Genomic DNA, 13,799 nt, shown 5'->3' on the forward strand with positions numbered 1-13,799 from the left:
GTGCTGTACCTCTTTCACGGACACCCCCTTGTCGTGGGGAAAGAGCTTGCGTGCCCTTGTGAAGTTGGGAGTTATGCTGGTGGTGGCTTATGCTTCTGGTAGGGTCTCCCATGCCAGTCAGCTCTCAAATGAAGGGTCAGACAAAGTGTGTCCATGGGCAGGATGGGCTCACTAGCCTTCAGGCAACCATCCTAGGAGAAGGACAACTCCAACTTCAAACCCGGGCAGATGGAGCTCGTGTAGCCCTGTAAGGCCATCCATCTAAGAGAAGGATACTCTAATTAAACCTACGACCTGAGGACTTTGCTGTCACCGTCCAAGCTCGCTAGGCCCTGGCAGATAAACCTCAGGTGTAAAGGGTGAGGCCAGTTCTGCGCACGCTGTGCCTCACCTAAAATAAATCCACTGCACAGGCCTGAAGGGTTTACCCACACTTGCAAAGCCCTGTAGTGACAGTCGAGGGACGAAACGGCAGGTGATAAGGTGCACTGGAAGTCGCAGACCCAACCCTGCATGCAGGCGGTTCAGGACATTGGTCGCTCAAGTCTGACCCAGGAGATGACAGTCTTGTTCGGCAGCATCCTGAATGACCAAGCAGCCTTTTTCAAGGACAGCACTGCTTGCTCCATATGGAGAGAGGCCTAGAAAAGGTGGCCTAACCAAAGCTCATCTCCCCCTCCACCTGGTTGGCTAGCCGCGGCCAACGGGCATCTTCTATTGCAGTCAATTAAAGACAAAGAGACAAAGGCATACACCTGCCTCCAAAGGTGTGTCCAGATTGACACTCGCATGTTGGAACATCAGAACCATGCTTGATACAGTGAACAGTGGGCGTCCTGAGCGCCGTTCTGCGCTAATTGCCCATGAATTGTCATGACTTAACATCGATATCGCTGCTCTCAGTGAAGTTCGCCTTCATGAGGAAGGTAGCCTCAAAGAACATGGTGCTGGCTATACACTCTACTGGTCAGGCAAACCCAAAACTGAAAGTCATCTTTCTGGAGTCGGCTTCATGATTAAAAACTCCTCACCGGTAGCCGCAAGAGAGGTGCCCCAAAGAAGAGATATAAGGACTCCCTGAAACAATACCTTAGCCTTGGCCATATTGACTACCATCAGTGGTCCACCTTGGCCTCCAATCGGGAGACTTGGAGGCACACCATACATAATGCCGCTGACTCCTCTGAGAGCTCACGAAGAACTAGTCTCGAGGAGAAAAGACAACGCAGGAAGAATCGTGTTCCACCTGTTCCACCCAAGGAGACCTTCTGCTGTGCTTTTTGTAGCCGGATTTGCCTATCCCACACTGGCCTTCTTAGTCATCAGCGCACTTGTAGTAAGCGTGGGTAAAAGCCCTTCCCAAATCTTCGTTCGTGAAGTCAAGCCATGATGATGACCCCTGTGCACCCTGCCTTCACTCTGGGGCCCAGCTTTGCGATAAAAAAAAACAATCATAGAATAGTTAGGGTTGGAAGAATGTTAAGGTTGCTTATGTTCTTTGGCAGATTACAGATGAGAAGCTGAAGACTACTCCCACCTCTCAAGGGGCTCACTGATGCCTGCAGAATCCAAACACCAGCCCAATGCCTGAAAACAAAATGCCAGAAGATGAACAACATCTGTGCATGTTGTGCTGGATGCTCTGAATGGTGGGTGCCATGCTGGAAAGTGCTTCTCTGGTGCTGAGCCACTGCAGAGCATGTTGCTATTTAGCCAGCTCTAGGCCTATGGACGATTCCACAGACTTATTTTCCTTTCATAGGAAGTTTAGGTTTTAAGTGTAGTATGTGTGTATATGTGTGTCCACTGTGGCCAGGACCATTTCATTTCACCGCCACATCCATCTTTTTAAAAGTCATCTTCTTCAGCTGTGCTCTTCATACAAAAATACTTCCACCCCCTTCCAGTGTCATGGTGGCATGAAAATTTAACCCCCCACAAGTTGGCTGTCCATCGTTAACAGCCAGAATATCTCCTTCTCATCTAAAATTATATCATTATAAATGGGTTGGGTTTGAATCATAGCATCATAGAATCAGTTCGGTTGGAAAGGACCTTAAGATCATCTAGTTCCAGCCCTCCTGCCACAGGCAAGGCCACTGTCCACTACACCAGGTTGCTCAAAGCCATATCTTAATCTAAAATTACAGTAATTAGTTGCATCAGTGCCCATGCTGAAAGTGGAAACCCCAGGGAAATTCCGAATTGGAACAGTCTGCATTCATTTCCGGAGGCATACATTTGTTAAAGTCGGGGAGGACAGATGACCGCAGTGGACATTTTCCAGAGTTCACTAATGAAGTTGTAAACCAGGATGGGGCAGAAGCGAGGGGCCTGAAGGAGCTGCAGAGAAACGTGCCGATGTGCCCCCGCAAGCCGAGAAGAGCTCCGGCCGCCCCCCGGCAGCACCTGACAATCGCAGCGCGCCTTTCCCAGGGGAAGCGCGGTAAGAAAGCAGTTCCGAGAAACCTCCCCCCGCCCGGGCAGCGGCGGGGAAGGCCTTGACAAGTACCCCCCCCGCAGCCGCAGGGGAGGAGCGGAAGCACACGGCTCGACCCCTCGCAGCCAGCCCGGCCGGCTCTGAGGGGAGGAGGCGGAGGGCGCGCCTGCCAGGACCGCCCCCTGGGCCTCTCCCACCGCCTCTCGGCGTGATTGTGCCCGCCCTTCCGCGCCACCAGCCCGCGCATGCCGCCCGCCCGGGCCAGCGGGAAGATGGATGGGCACGTCCTGGGCTGGATCGTCCTCCTGTGGCTCGCAGGTAGGACGGGGGGCTGCCGGGCGCGGGTGTCCCAGTGGCCCCGACGTGCCTTGTGCCGTGTCTTGCCCGGCGCGCTCTACGGCTTTCTCTAGGATGAGAACGGGAGGTTTGGGGATGTGCCGCGGCAGATTGTGGAGGGAGCCGGCCGGGGGGCTTTTCGGAGGCGTCCCGTCGTGCAGTTTGTGGGCACTTCGCGGAGAGCGCTGGATTCGCTGGGGACGGGAGGAGGCAGCCGGCGCCTCCTGCCCGGGCGGAGGAGGACGGGTCCGCGGGGCACCGACGTTGCTGTCCGCGAGGGGCGGTTGGGTCAGTGTTTACCGCGGCGCCAAGGGAGAGAGGAGCGCTCTGTGGCTGGGAGGGTGGGAACCAGCCCGGGGAGGAAGCAGGAGAGCAGGGGGAGGCTGGAGCGTTCTCGGCTGCGGTGCAGGGGGAATGGCGACAGCCCTCTGCTGTCACGCCGGGCCGGCAACAATTACAGGAACTTCTCCTTTCCCGGTGTCCTGGACGCGCACTCCGTCTAACACAGGTGTGAGAGGAGGGGGCTGCCAGGGAGGGGCAGAATCCGGCTGTGCCAATGATGGTGTAGTATGCACAGAATAGGCCTTTGAGCGCAGGACGGGACTGCCGCTCGATAGCGCAGCTTGCCGGCCACCTCCTGCCCGGCTGGCTCCCTAAGAGGTCGGGCAAGCCCTTCCTAAGCAAGGAGGAGGGGAGAGGGAACAAGCTGAAAAGGGGCTGTATATAAAAACTGGATAACAAGGGGAAGAGAGGGTAGGGTTTACGGCAGAGTAAGAGAGGCAGGACAGGCGGGAATCGGGGAGAAACAGGATCTGCTCACTCCTGTGAGCTGGTGCAGCACCCAGGCACAGGCAGGAGCATTCCTTAGGAAAAGCTTCAGCAGGCTGGTTTTAGGCAGGCAGGTTACAGGCTGAAAGAAGCAGCAGACACACTTGGATTAAGTGGCATTTATTTCCTACCACCATCAGTGTATCCCACAAAACCAAAACCAACCAAACAAAAAACCCCAACAAAAAATAAAAAAAAAATAAAAAAAAAATCGTTCAGCCTTTTTCCTCTTCCTATTCAGATTTAGGATTCACAAGCAGTAAATTCGGCTCTTAGTCATAACACCTCTCTCCCACCACCCACCTACCACTTTCCTTGCTTTTGCACTCTGAGTCATCTTCAACACCAGTGCCTGCCTACTGCTCCCTTCCAGGGTTTCATGGCCTCATCTGGGGCTTTGGCAGCTCCCAGCTCATTCTTCCTTGTCTCTCTCCCTGCCTCCCTTCCTGCCATTTGGCTGCTTGCAAACATATCCCACTTCACTGAGTTGGTCTGTAGTCCAGCCCATCCACAGCTACCACTCTTTTCCTGCTAGCCATAGTGGTATGCTGATAAATAACATGGGGGACTGATAGGAGGAGTACAGGGTAAAGATAAAGTTGACATTACATTCCTCCCTCTTTTTAAAGAGCTTCGTTATCTGGACATTTCAGGACTTTTCCATCAAGCTGAAAGGCTGGGCTGTTGACACCTTTCTCCCTCCATTAAAAGTAGTTAATGATTACTGGCAGCTACCGCTCTTTGAAGCATGCAGAGAGAGGTACCGCTGCAGTAGGAAAACCTTCCAGTTTCCTCTAGTCCTGGGCTTGGAGACGGATCTGCCAGCTGCTGGTGCTGTCAGCCGCAGGCAGGCAAGGGCTTCTGGCAGGCAACAGGTGAGCTGCAGCCGTGTGCTGAGAGATGGAGGCAGCCAATATCCGCTTGCTGCCCTCCAGCCTCTTCCCGCTGCCGCACAGCGATGGAGCCCACGCTGCTGTCCTCTTCCATGGCTGGGAGAAAGCAAACAAGTAAAGGTGTGAGTGTGAGCGTCTGTGTGTGTGCACAGAAAAGGGAGAGAGGCTAGCAAACATGGATTTAAGGTTTTCCTCTCCACAGTGACTGTGCAAAGGAATGAAAGGTCTGCAGTAAGGTAAGGAGGCCTAATCCAGCCCGAGTGGTACACTCCTCTGGGAAAGAGAAGTGGGGGCTGGGAAATGCAGGGGCCAGAGTAAGACAGAGTAGAAAATGGGGAGGAAGCAGGGAAACAAAAGGCAGCAAGAAAGAGGCTCTTGCCCCCTTCTCTCCCCTCCTCACTCTTTGAGGTGGACTGAGAAATGTCTAACAAGCACTCACAGTTCCTTTCCTCCTAGCAGGAATTCTTCTCAGTTCTTTGTCTTTAATTTTTGGTTTCTGCATTTATCTTTTGTTTGGTTTCGTGCATTGTGACTTCTTACCAGAATTTCAAAAAAATCTGTGTGAGGTAACAGTGGTTTTGGTTTGGCTTCTCATCCTCTTGCCCTGCTTTCCCACGTGCCTAAAGCTGGTGCTTGAGTAACAACAGCAAAGGGGTGGTCACCCTTTATTCCTTCCTGTGGAGTGACACGGGTTTAAGTATGTGTGGGACTGTGTTCTCATTCTAGAAAAAGAAGGTACAATTTGCCAAGTATCCTTAAGCTCCTGTACAAAGCTGGTTCTTGTAAATCACAAACTGCATCTTGATTCTGGAATGAATCCTCCCCTCTTATTTACCATTATTCGTATGAATGCTGCAATTCCTTATGATTTAAAACTAGAGAGAAGTGAAGACTGAGCTCCAGTTTTACCTATAGAACAAGCAGAGCACATTTTTTTTTCTGGTTCATGACTCAGGATAAGCTTGGAAAGGTGACCCTTAGAAGACTGTCCACATTAAAATGTGATCTCTTCCTGTTAAGCAGTTTTTTATCAATGCAATGGTATACTACAAAGGTGGGTAGATTTACCTTTGCTTTCCCAGCCACAGTTTAGGAGAGCGGGCAGAGGGAGCAAGCTGGAGCACGGTTGTGCTTGCTGTTTGCTGGCCAGCAGAACAGACTTCTTGGGAAACGGATGGACTGTTTTATCTGCCTTGAGTTAAAGTGTTCATTAGACTTCCTTGACTGGCTGCACACAGCATGTAACTGGGAAGAAATCTCATACTTTTTTCACTTTTTATTCCTTTGAGATCACCTTGAGCAGGACTGCCAGCAGTGGGAGTCCCAGTGCTATCCCAAAGACAGGCTTGGTACTATACAAGGCTTGGAGAGACTCTCCCCATTTCTTTCTCAAAAGTTAGTGGTGACCAGTTGCTCAGTGATAGTTTTGGGAGTGATTTCTGGGATGCTGAACCAAGTCTGTAAGCGAGGAGCCACTTGACAATTCTAACACCATTCAGACAATGACATTCTAACAGCTTTTCAGACAAGGTGGATTTGATCTGGTGGCCAAAGCTGAGATAATTCACCTGAAAGCATCCAGGGTGACTTTTGTGAATGTGTGAAAGGGGCAGGTGGTTAAAGAGTGTAATGAGCGCAAGAAAGCTGGTGTAGAGGCCCCAATACCTAGGAAAGCCTGTGGAATGTCCTGAGCTCTTGGGGAAGCCCTTACACAGTTTCTGACATTTCAGGGCTGTGTACCTCCTTAGAGAAGTCAGGAGCATGCAGGACAGCATCACAGAGAATGGGGAGAGCAAAAAAAAGCCTGCTGCAGTCAGTTTGAAGTCTGGGCCATGTCCTACATGGAGTGTTCTGTTTTGAGGTTCTGTGCTGTGAGTGCTGGGTGTGCAAGGTTGTGCTTTTGTCTGTGTGCTTTGGTTTTGCTCCTTTCCAGGTTAAGCAGGTATGGAGCTGAAATTTTCGGTTTTGCTATGGAGCTGTAAAAAGCAGTGCCATGCTTTCACCTCAGCTGCTGCTGACCTAGTCAGGCATCGGCTTCTTGTTAGCTAAAAAAGCTGACAGTTAGATGCCAGGTTGCTAAGAACACAAGTCTGTGTAGGAACCAAACCAAGGCATCCAGTTAATTTCCCATAAGCCACTCAACATAATCTGTTGGTGATGGCTTTTGTTAATAAATTGCATAGATTGGATTTATTCCAGCATGAGTAGGCCAGAATCTGTACAATACAATCTCGGTGATCCCACTGGCTCTCCAGTCACCTGTTTACACATCTGTTTATATCTTTGACTTTTCAAAGTCCAGATCTTCCATTTCCTGATCCACATTTGAAAACTGTGGATGGTATGTCTGTATTCAGCAATGGGGGAAAGGACAGTTTTAATCTATGCATAGTAGCCAAGGTGCAGAAAAGGATACAGCATCTCCCAGCTCAGCAGTTTTTGTTTGGGGAAGTGATACAAATGACCCTAGGAGCACTACCTCTTACCAATGAATGTATGCTTTTCTGCCAAAGCCCTTAGGTATAGTCTAGGAGTAGTTTTTCAGAGGTGCGTGGCTGAGAGTACAAGGACTTCCATTCTTTGTGCACAACTGCCACTCCTATCGAGAAAGTTGCATAAAATTGGGGGGTGTAATTTTTGTGGTTTCACAGCATCAGCTTTAGTGTCTCAGGCAAGTGGTAGAATGAGCCAAGTAATAGCAAAGAAAGAGATACGATGTATCAACAGATATGGACACTCCTGCTGACCTGAAGAGTAATGTGTGCTGCCTTCTCTTGGACTCAAATCTTATATGCTAGAAGGATGCAGTCTGAGACTTGTTACACTGAACTACAGTGTTTGGCCTTGCCACTATTTACAGGGATTAGTGCTTCTGATCAACCCTGTTCTAAATACATCATCTTTAAAGGTTCCTTCCACCCCAAACCATTCCATGATTCTTGATTCTATTCAAAAAGGCTAACTTAAGGCTGGGTTTTGGATCTAAATCTTCCTAGGATTCATCTAGCCTCAGGGAGGGTTCTCCAGGGGCAACTGAAAACAAGAGCCTAAGTTATCACCTCTCAGTTGCCTTCTCTCTTTTGCTTGTAGAAAGCACTTATGAAGATCAGGCTCATAAGGCTCAAATGTGCCTGTACCAATATCCCCTTTATAATCACTTCCTGGAATTCTCTTTAATCACCACTAGAACGTGTTAGTGATAGCTTGTGTGTAGTGTTGATTGCATAGTTTGAATGCATAATCTGAGGACAGTTCAGGAAAAGAATCAGAGAAAGGAGACAAATATACTTTGCCAATGAGAAACAGACAAACCCCATGCAATTATGTTTCTGAAGCGTGATTATTTTTAAGCTCTTTCTCTGGGAGTGTATACACATGCACAGATACACAAACTGGTGGATCCTTTTATTCTTTGAGAGGAAGTATTTGTTTTTAAGCTGCACTTGATGCAGACCTTTCTCTGGGGATTTAGGAGAACAGAAAAAAGGTAATCAAAATTGTCACGTATTTATGAGACTACTCTCATGATTAGAGTTACATTTTTCTTGTGAAAGTTCAAACATCATGAAATTCATGGTGAACAGGTTGCTTCTCTGGAGTGCAGGAAATACATTTCCATGATGCTTTTGAAATAAGGGCTTATTTTGCTCTGGCTCCATTAGTCAAAACAGCACAATTCAGTTTCTTTTTAGTCCTTCTTGTATTAAACTAGACAAAGAAGTGCCATGGTTGGAAATCCACCATATTGTCTTCAGGCAGCTGAATATCCTGGTGGCCCTTTTGATGGGTGCTGTTACAGCAATGACGTACTAAATGAATTGATTCTGACACAGTTTTTTTTTGACAGAGGAAGTAACAGGTGTATAATTTCCCAGTTCAGCCATAATTATATATAATTTGACTTAAATAGAGTTTCCACTGCTCCAGTCTCTCAATCTGAGGCACTGTGTTGCTCCTAAAATACTATTTCTGGAAAGAATCTGAAAATAATACTTCAAATGTTAATAAAGAGTTTGGGATAGAATGTAGAAGATGCCAGATAATTCAGATGATTTTGGGTAGAAAAAGTTTCTGTGTTTTCTCAACTGCTTTGCTTTTCTTGAAATAGATATTCACATGGGGGTGGGTGGGGAAAGTTAGATGAGAATTTGCTAAAGCTCAGTTAATCATTTAGTAAAGCAGTCCCTGGCTTGCCAAACTCATAAATCTCATTAAGAGGGAAGGAGGGCTGTGGTGCATTTTTAGCTGAAAGCACTGTGTTTAGTAAGCAGCATACTTTGTTCACAAGGGAAAGATTGAAATATTCACTGTGTCACTTTTGTCCCTGAAGCTGCAGTAATGTGATGAGTCACTTGATCAGCTCACATCACAAGCTGGCTTTGGCCACAAACTGCATGAGGTCAGGCATAGAGTTGCCAGATGCAGGTCTCACCTGAATCCATTTGTTTTTCAAGGTGCTCGTCATGTGTCTTGCATTCAGATACAACCTGGGAAGCACAGGTTTCTGGAGAGGAAAGAATAAGACAATATCACTACTTGGTTCACCTTAGGAAGCAAGTGGTGACATTTTCTTAGTGCCATGTAGCCCCCATGTTTCTGCTCCTCTAGTCCCTGGGAAAAGGAGTTATCTCTCTGCCTGTTCCTTGGGAAAGTGGAGGAGCTGGCTAATGCTACTGCCTCTCCTGTGGCAGCATCTTGTTGCGACCTCAGCTGTGTTTTGTGGTACTCTGGAGAACACCCACACTTAACGGTGTTTGGATTCGGGTCCAGGCACTTCTGGCAGAAGTAATGACGTCTCCTGTGCTGCTTTCACATGGCATAAGTACGATGTGCGTAGTGTAATGCATCCTTGTGCACTGTAAGCCTTCACACAGCAGTCCCCAGGGTCAAATCCTGCCTAGATCGCTAAGTCTTTGTTATTATTAGTGACTGTCTCGCCTCTCTGAAACTTGCTTTCCACTAGGTTCTTTCCCTAATGTGTTTTTATCCCCTGACTTCATTGTGATTCATGGTTAGGACATTGATAATTTGTTGAAATGAATATTCATTCTTGGTCCAGCTTCTTCACTTTCCTTTGGTTTTGACTTCTGATCATGAATCTCTTTCTTGCTTTTGCTTTTCAGGTCTGTGGCTGTCTCCAACTTGATCTTGTCCCTTCATGCTGGCTGTATACCATTAGTACATGTATGGCTCTCTCTCTGCTTTAAGCTCTAGTGCTTGAGTCTGCATCATATTTTTATTTTTTTCCCATCCCAAAGATGTCTTCTGTCATATCATTTTCTTTTGCCAACTTCCATCTCCTTTTCATCCCCGCTTTCTGGAGCGGGTGGTTTATTTTTGCTGACTCTATTTCCTCTCCTCTCTACATCATTTCTTAATCTGCAGCCTGGCTCCAGCCCTTCAGAGACAGCCCCTCCACAGCCCTTCTTCAGCTTCTCCCAGCTGAACATAAGCTTCTTGGTTAAACATGACATTCCATGATTGTCACCCTGCCTATCCTTCTGCTTCCTATACTTAACCTGATACTTTATACTCACTCTTCTTTCTCTGCTTTTGCCCTTCTCTGCTACTGCTTCCCAACATCACTTTTCTTTTGTCCTGTCTTTTTATTCCTCCCTAAGCTTCCCCTGAGGTCCATAAGTCCCTCTTCATGTTGCGTGAACACATTCTTCTGCTTTATTCTCTTGAATGTTTCCTTGTATCTTGTCTCCTTTTTCACTGTGCAGTGCTCTGGGCCTTGGAATGTGTGGTAATTGCATGTAGGGAGCTGTCATCATTTCCTGTACTGAAACTGGATCCCATTTCTCCTATAAACCTCCACCATCAGGTACTGCTGCCCCTGAGCTGCAGAAAACGCCTCTGGTTACAAACTTCCTTTTAGTTGCTCTCTCCTTGCCCCTGGGCTGGGCTGTTTCACAGGCCTGCACATCCCTGCTTGGGGAAGTGTCAGGATGTGTTACAGCATGTGTAAGTGCTCTCAGTCATTGCTGTGCAGCACAAGGAGAAGGGAAGCGATGCAGGGCATGCATGTGAGGTTTCAGCCATTCCTCTGCGGGTGGATGAAGTACCTCATTCTCCTGAGAATCCTATGCTGGCATTGCTCTTGGCTTTTCCCTAAGCTGCCCAAGGATGTAGGAACATTCCCATGCGTCTTCTCCAAGGCTTGAATATGTCAGCTCTGGGCAGCAGCTCTCCTGTAGCTGACAGATAAAGATTGGGTATGGGATCCATCTCCTCCCTGGGAATGTGAAAAACTTCAGTGTTTGGGCCATTTTTCTCTGCATCTCCCACATAGAGCAGTTTCTCTCAGTGCTGTATGCCAGGCCTGGCAGGAGCTGTGTGATTCTGGATCCACTCCTTCATGTACCTCTAGAGTTTGGCAGAACAAACACCACCAGCTGGGCACCAGTGCACCACAGGCTGGGCCAGGCACTGCATGCTGCCTGACTTTCAAAGAGGAGCTGTGATGCCACCAGAATTGTGGGGGGGCTGACTTACTATGCATTGGGATTGCTGTGAACTCAAGATTTGGCCCCTTGGCAGACCTGCTGTAGAAGCAAAGTGTGGCCATCCCTAAAATACCTCTTCCTTGTCTGTGTACCTGCCACAGAAGCCATGAGTTATCATGCCACTGTGCTAGGGTATCTACAGAGCATAAGGATGTTACATTTGAGCGTTTAGCCCCATCATGCTGTATTTTTCCCTGTGGCTGTAGGCTATGAAAAAAAGCATACTTCTGCTGCCAACTCCCATGCTTACATACATTGAGGAGTTATTGCACCCTAGCACCTGAAACAGATGGATAGTACGTGGGGAAAACGGTGCTATGATAAAATGCAGAAGCCTCCTCTTCAGGTAATGCCAAGGCATATGACACTCATGCTTTTGTCTTTTAGCTGAAGTGGAAGGCTTGCAGGTTACCGTGCCTGAGAAGAAGAAGGTGGCCATGTTGTTTCAGCCTGCTCTGCTCCGCTGCCATTTCTCCACTTCTTCTACCCAACCAGCTGTCGTGCAGTGGAGGTTTAAATCTTACTGCCAGGACCGAGTGGGAGAAGCTTTGGGGATGGCAACTTCTGGTTTACAAATGATGAGCAAGAGGAACCTGGACTGGGATCCCTATTTGGACTGTGTGGACAGCAGGAGGACAGTCCGAGTTGTGGCTTCCAAACAAGGATCTGCTGTGACTATAGGGGACTTCTATAAGGAAAGAGACATCAGCATTGTCCATGGTAACTCTTCCACCCCTGTGATGTTTGCTGGGGGTTAGAATGGACCCTTGGCAATTTGGGATACTGGAAGCTGGCAGTAAAATTGTTCAATTCACTCCCTTAGAAAAGCCTGCTGGATGTCAGACATTTAGGATACAGCCAACCAACCCTAGACCCAAAGTTCATTTCCTTTGGTGCATCCCTTCATATGACTTCATGTAGCTCTCCGGCCCTCATACAGTATTCTTTTCCCTTTGAAGAACAGATTTTTATTTCTGGTTTCTGCATATTGCTCTCTGCATAGGTTTTACTTAACAAAGGGGCACCAGCAAGAAAGGTATAGATTCAGTCTCCATGCACTAGGTTTCTCTTCCTTGCAAACTTCACTGATTTTTTAACCAGTTCCGAAATACCGAAGTTATTCTACATCTCATGTTTGCTCAACTCTGGGCTTCACTAGCTTATGCTGTCATGAACCTAAACCCATACAGCCTTCAGCAGTGTGAAAGGAAGAGTTTTAATGGGGTGAAGTCAGGTTGGGTGGACATGCAGGGGTCCTTTAAACATTTGGTCTCGAAGGATGTGCGGGAAATCTTGTCCCTCAAAAGCACAAGGCTTCTGCTCGTCTTGGGAGACCACCAAGCCAAAAGTAGAGGCTCCCTCATGTGCAGAGCATGTGATCAGCCTCAGCAAGTGGGAGTGTTTTCCTTTGTCTCTGTGTGACCTCTTTAGCAGATGACTGAAGTGCTGTGGAGGAGATATTGTCTAAGCACTTCTTTCATGGCAAAAATACTGTTGGACCCCAAGCTCAAGTATCAGGAAGGACAGAGAGTGACACTGGTTACCCCTTACACTCTTTGGACTTGCAGAGCGAGCTGTCTCTTGTGGCATTCCCTGTCTTCTCACTTTCAGCCACAGAGCCTGTTGTTTTTTTTCCTGAGTACTGTGATATTCTGGATAAAGTTAACCCCCCTTCTTAGTAAGGAAATGAAATGGATTTGGGACACAGAGACAGACCCGGTGCTTTCAACACTTCACTCTTCCCATAGGTGTTGGAAGGAAAGCCTGACCTTTCTTTTTTGCCTTTCAGATGCAGACCTTCAGATTGGGAAGTTGATGTGGGGAGACAGTGGGCTCTATTACTGCCTTATTATCACACCGGATGATGTGGAGGGCAAGAATGAAGAATCGGTGGAGCTGCTTGTGCTTGGTAAACCTTCTTGTCAGGTTGCTTTTTCAGCATATAGGTGATGTATCTTTCCTTCTGCACTCTTGCTCTCTTTACATATCTGTGCACCATATTACTCTGGGTCTAAGATCTATGTAAAACAGTACTTTCACCATTGCCTTGCACCCTGTGCAGTCATTCACACCTAGGCAAAGAGGGTGGCAAATGCTACCAAACCAGAATAGTAATGTTTACACCCAGATTGCTAACACATTACACTGGCATAAATGACTACAGCAAAGTGCAGGGCTGTGGAAAATCAGAACCCTTGTTCTTAAGGCATAAAACAATAAACTTGCAGCAAAGTGAACACTTGAGTCAGTCTCTTAAAAATAAACACCCCAAAGATATAAAATTGTATGATTTTTGCAGTCTTTTAACATTTTGTTCGCCCACTCTGCTGACCTGTGAGGATGTCAAGAAGCACCGTGTTTTATCTGCTTGAGTGTGTCAATTTGTGAGTTTTTTGTCTCTCCATAATTATACTTGTTCAATTAGAGGTGCAGTTTCATAGCCGCCTTAATCAGGTCTAAGGTGGTGCTGCCACTAAAAGGACCTGTTCTCCCTGCAGCATGCTTGGTTCCGTTTCTGTTAAGCTCCCTTGAGCAGTATGGTGAGCAGGATCAGTTTCTTTCCTGTTTGCAGAGTTAGCTTTCAGTGACAGCTTCCACAGTTCCTTTCCACTGTAAAGGTCAGAAAAGCACCCATTCCCACTAGGGCAGAAAAGAGGAGTGGAATGGGCCTTTCAGGGACATTGGTTGACACTGCTGTGAGCCAGCTTTAGTACTTTGCCCCTAGACTGCCCCAGGAGAGTAAGATGAGTTTTTCCCAACTTACCTTAAGACCTGCTGACGCCAACATTTGCT

General features: G+C 47.6%; 1 protein-coding gene across 6 annotated transcripts in view; it reads left to right on the forward strand.

The window, feature by feature from the left end:
- Positions 1 to 2,663: 2,663 nt before the first annotated feature.
- Positions 2,664 to 13,799, forward strand: part of ILDR2 (immunoglobulin like domain containing receptor 2) — a 37,423-nt gene continuing 26,287 nt past the window's right edge. For 5 of the 6 annotated variants that reach the window (XM_061368792.1, XM_061368794.1, XM_061368795.1 and 2 more), the window contains exons 1-3: positions 2,664 to 2,758; positions 11,394 to 11,726; positions 12,796 to 12,915. In XM_061368792.1, the coding sequence (XP_061224776.1) occupies positions 2,686 to 2,758; positions 11,394 to 11,726; positions 12,796 to 12,915 (526 nt within the window). In that variant the 5' untranslated portion in view covers positions 2,664 to 2,685. Of the gene's footprint in view, positions 2,759 to 4,438; positions 4,734 to 11,393; positions 11,727 to 12,795; positions 12,916 to 13,799 lie in introns of those variants that run through there. The other variant, XM_061368796.1, reaches the window with a different exon arrangement.

Source organism: Neopsephotus bourkii, unplaced genomic scaffold, assembly GCF_033783945.1.
Source record: "Neopsephotus bourkii isolate Nb327-2 ecotype Australia unplaced genomic scaffold, CSIRO-AGI_Nbou_v1 NB_1446, whole genome shotgun sequence".
In the NCBI taxonomy this organism is placed as follows: domain Eukaryota; kingdom Metazoa; phylum Chordata; class Aves; order Psittaciformes; family Psittacidae; genus Neopsephotus; species Neopsephotus bourkii.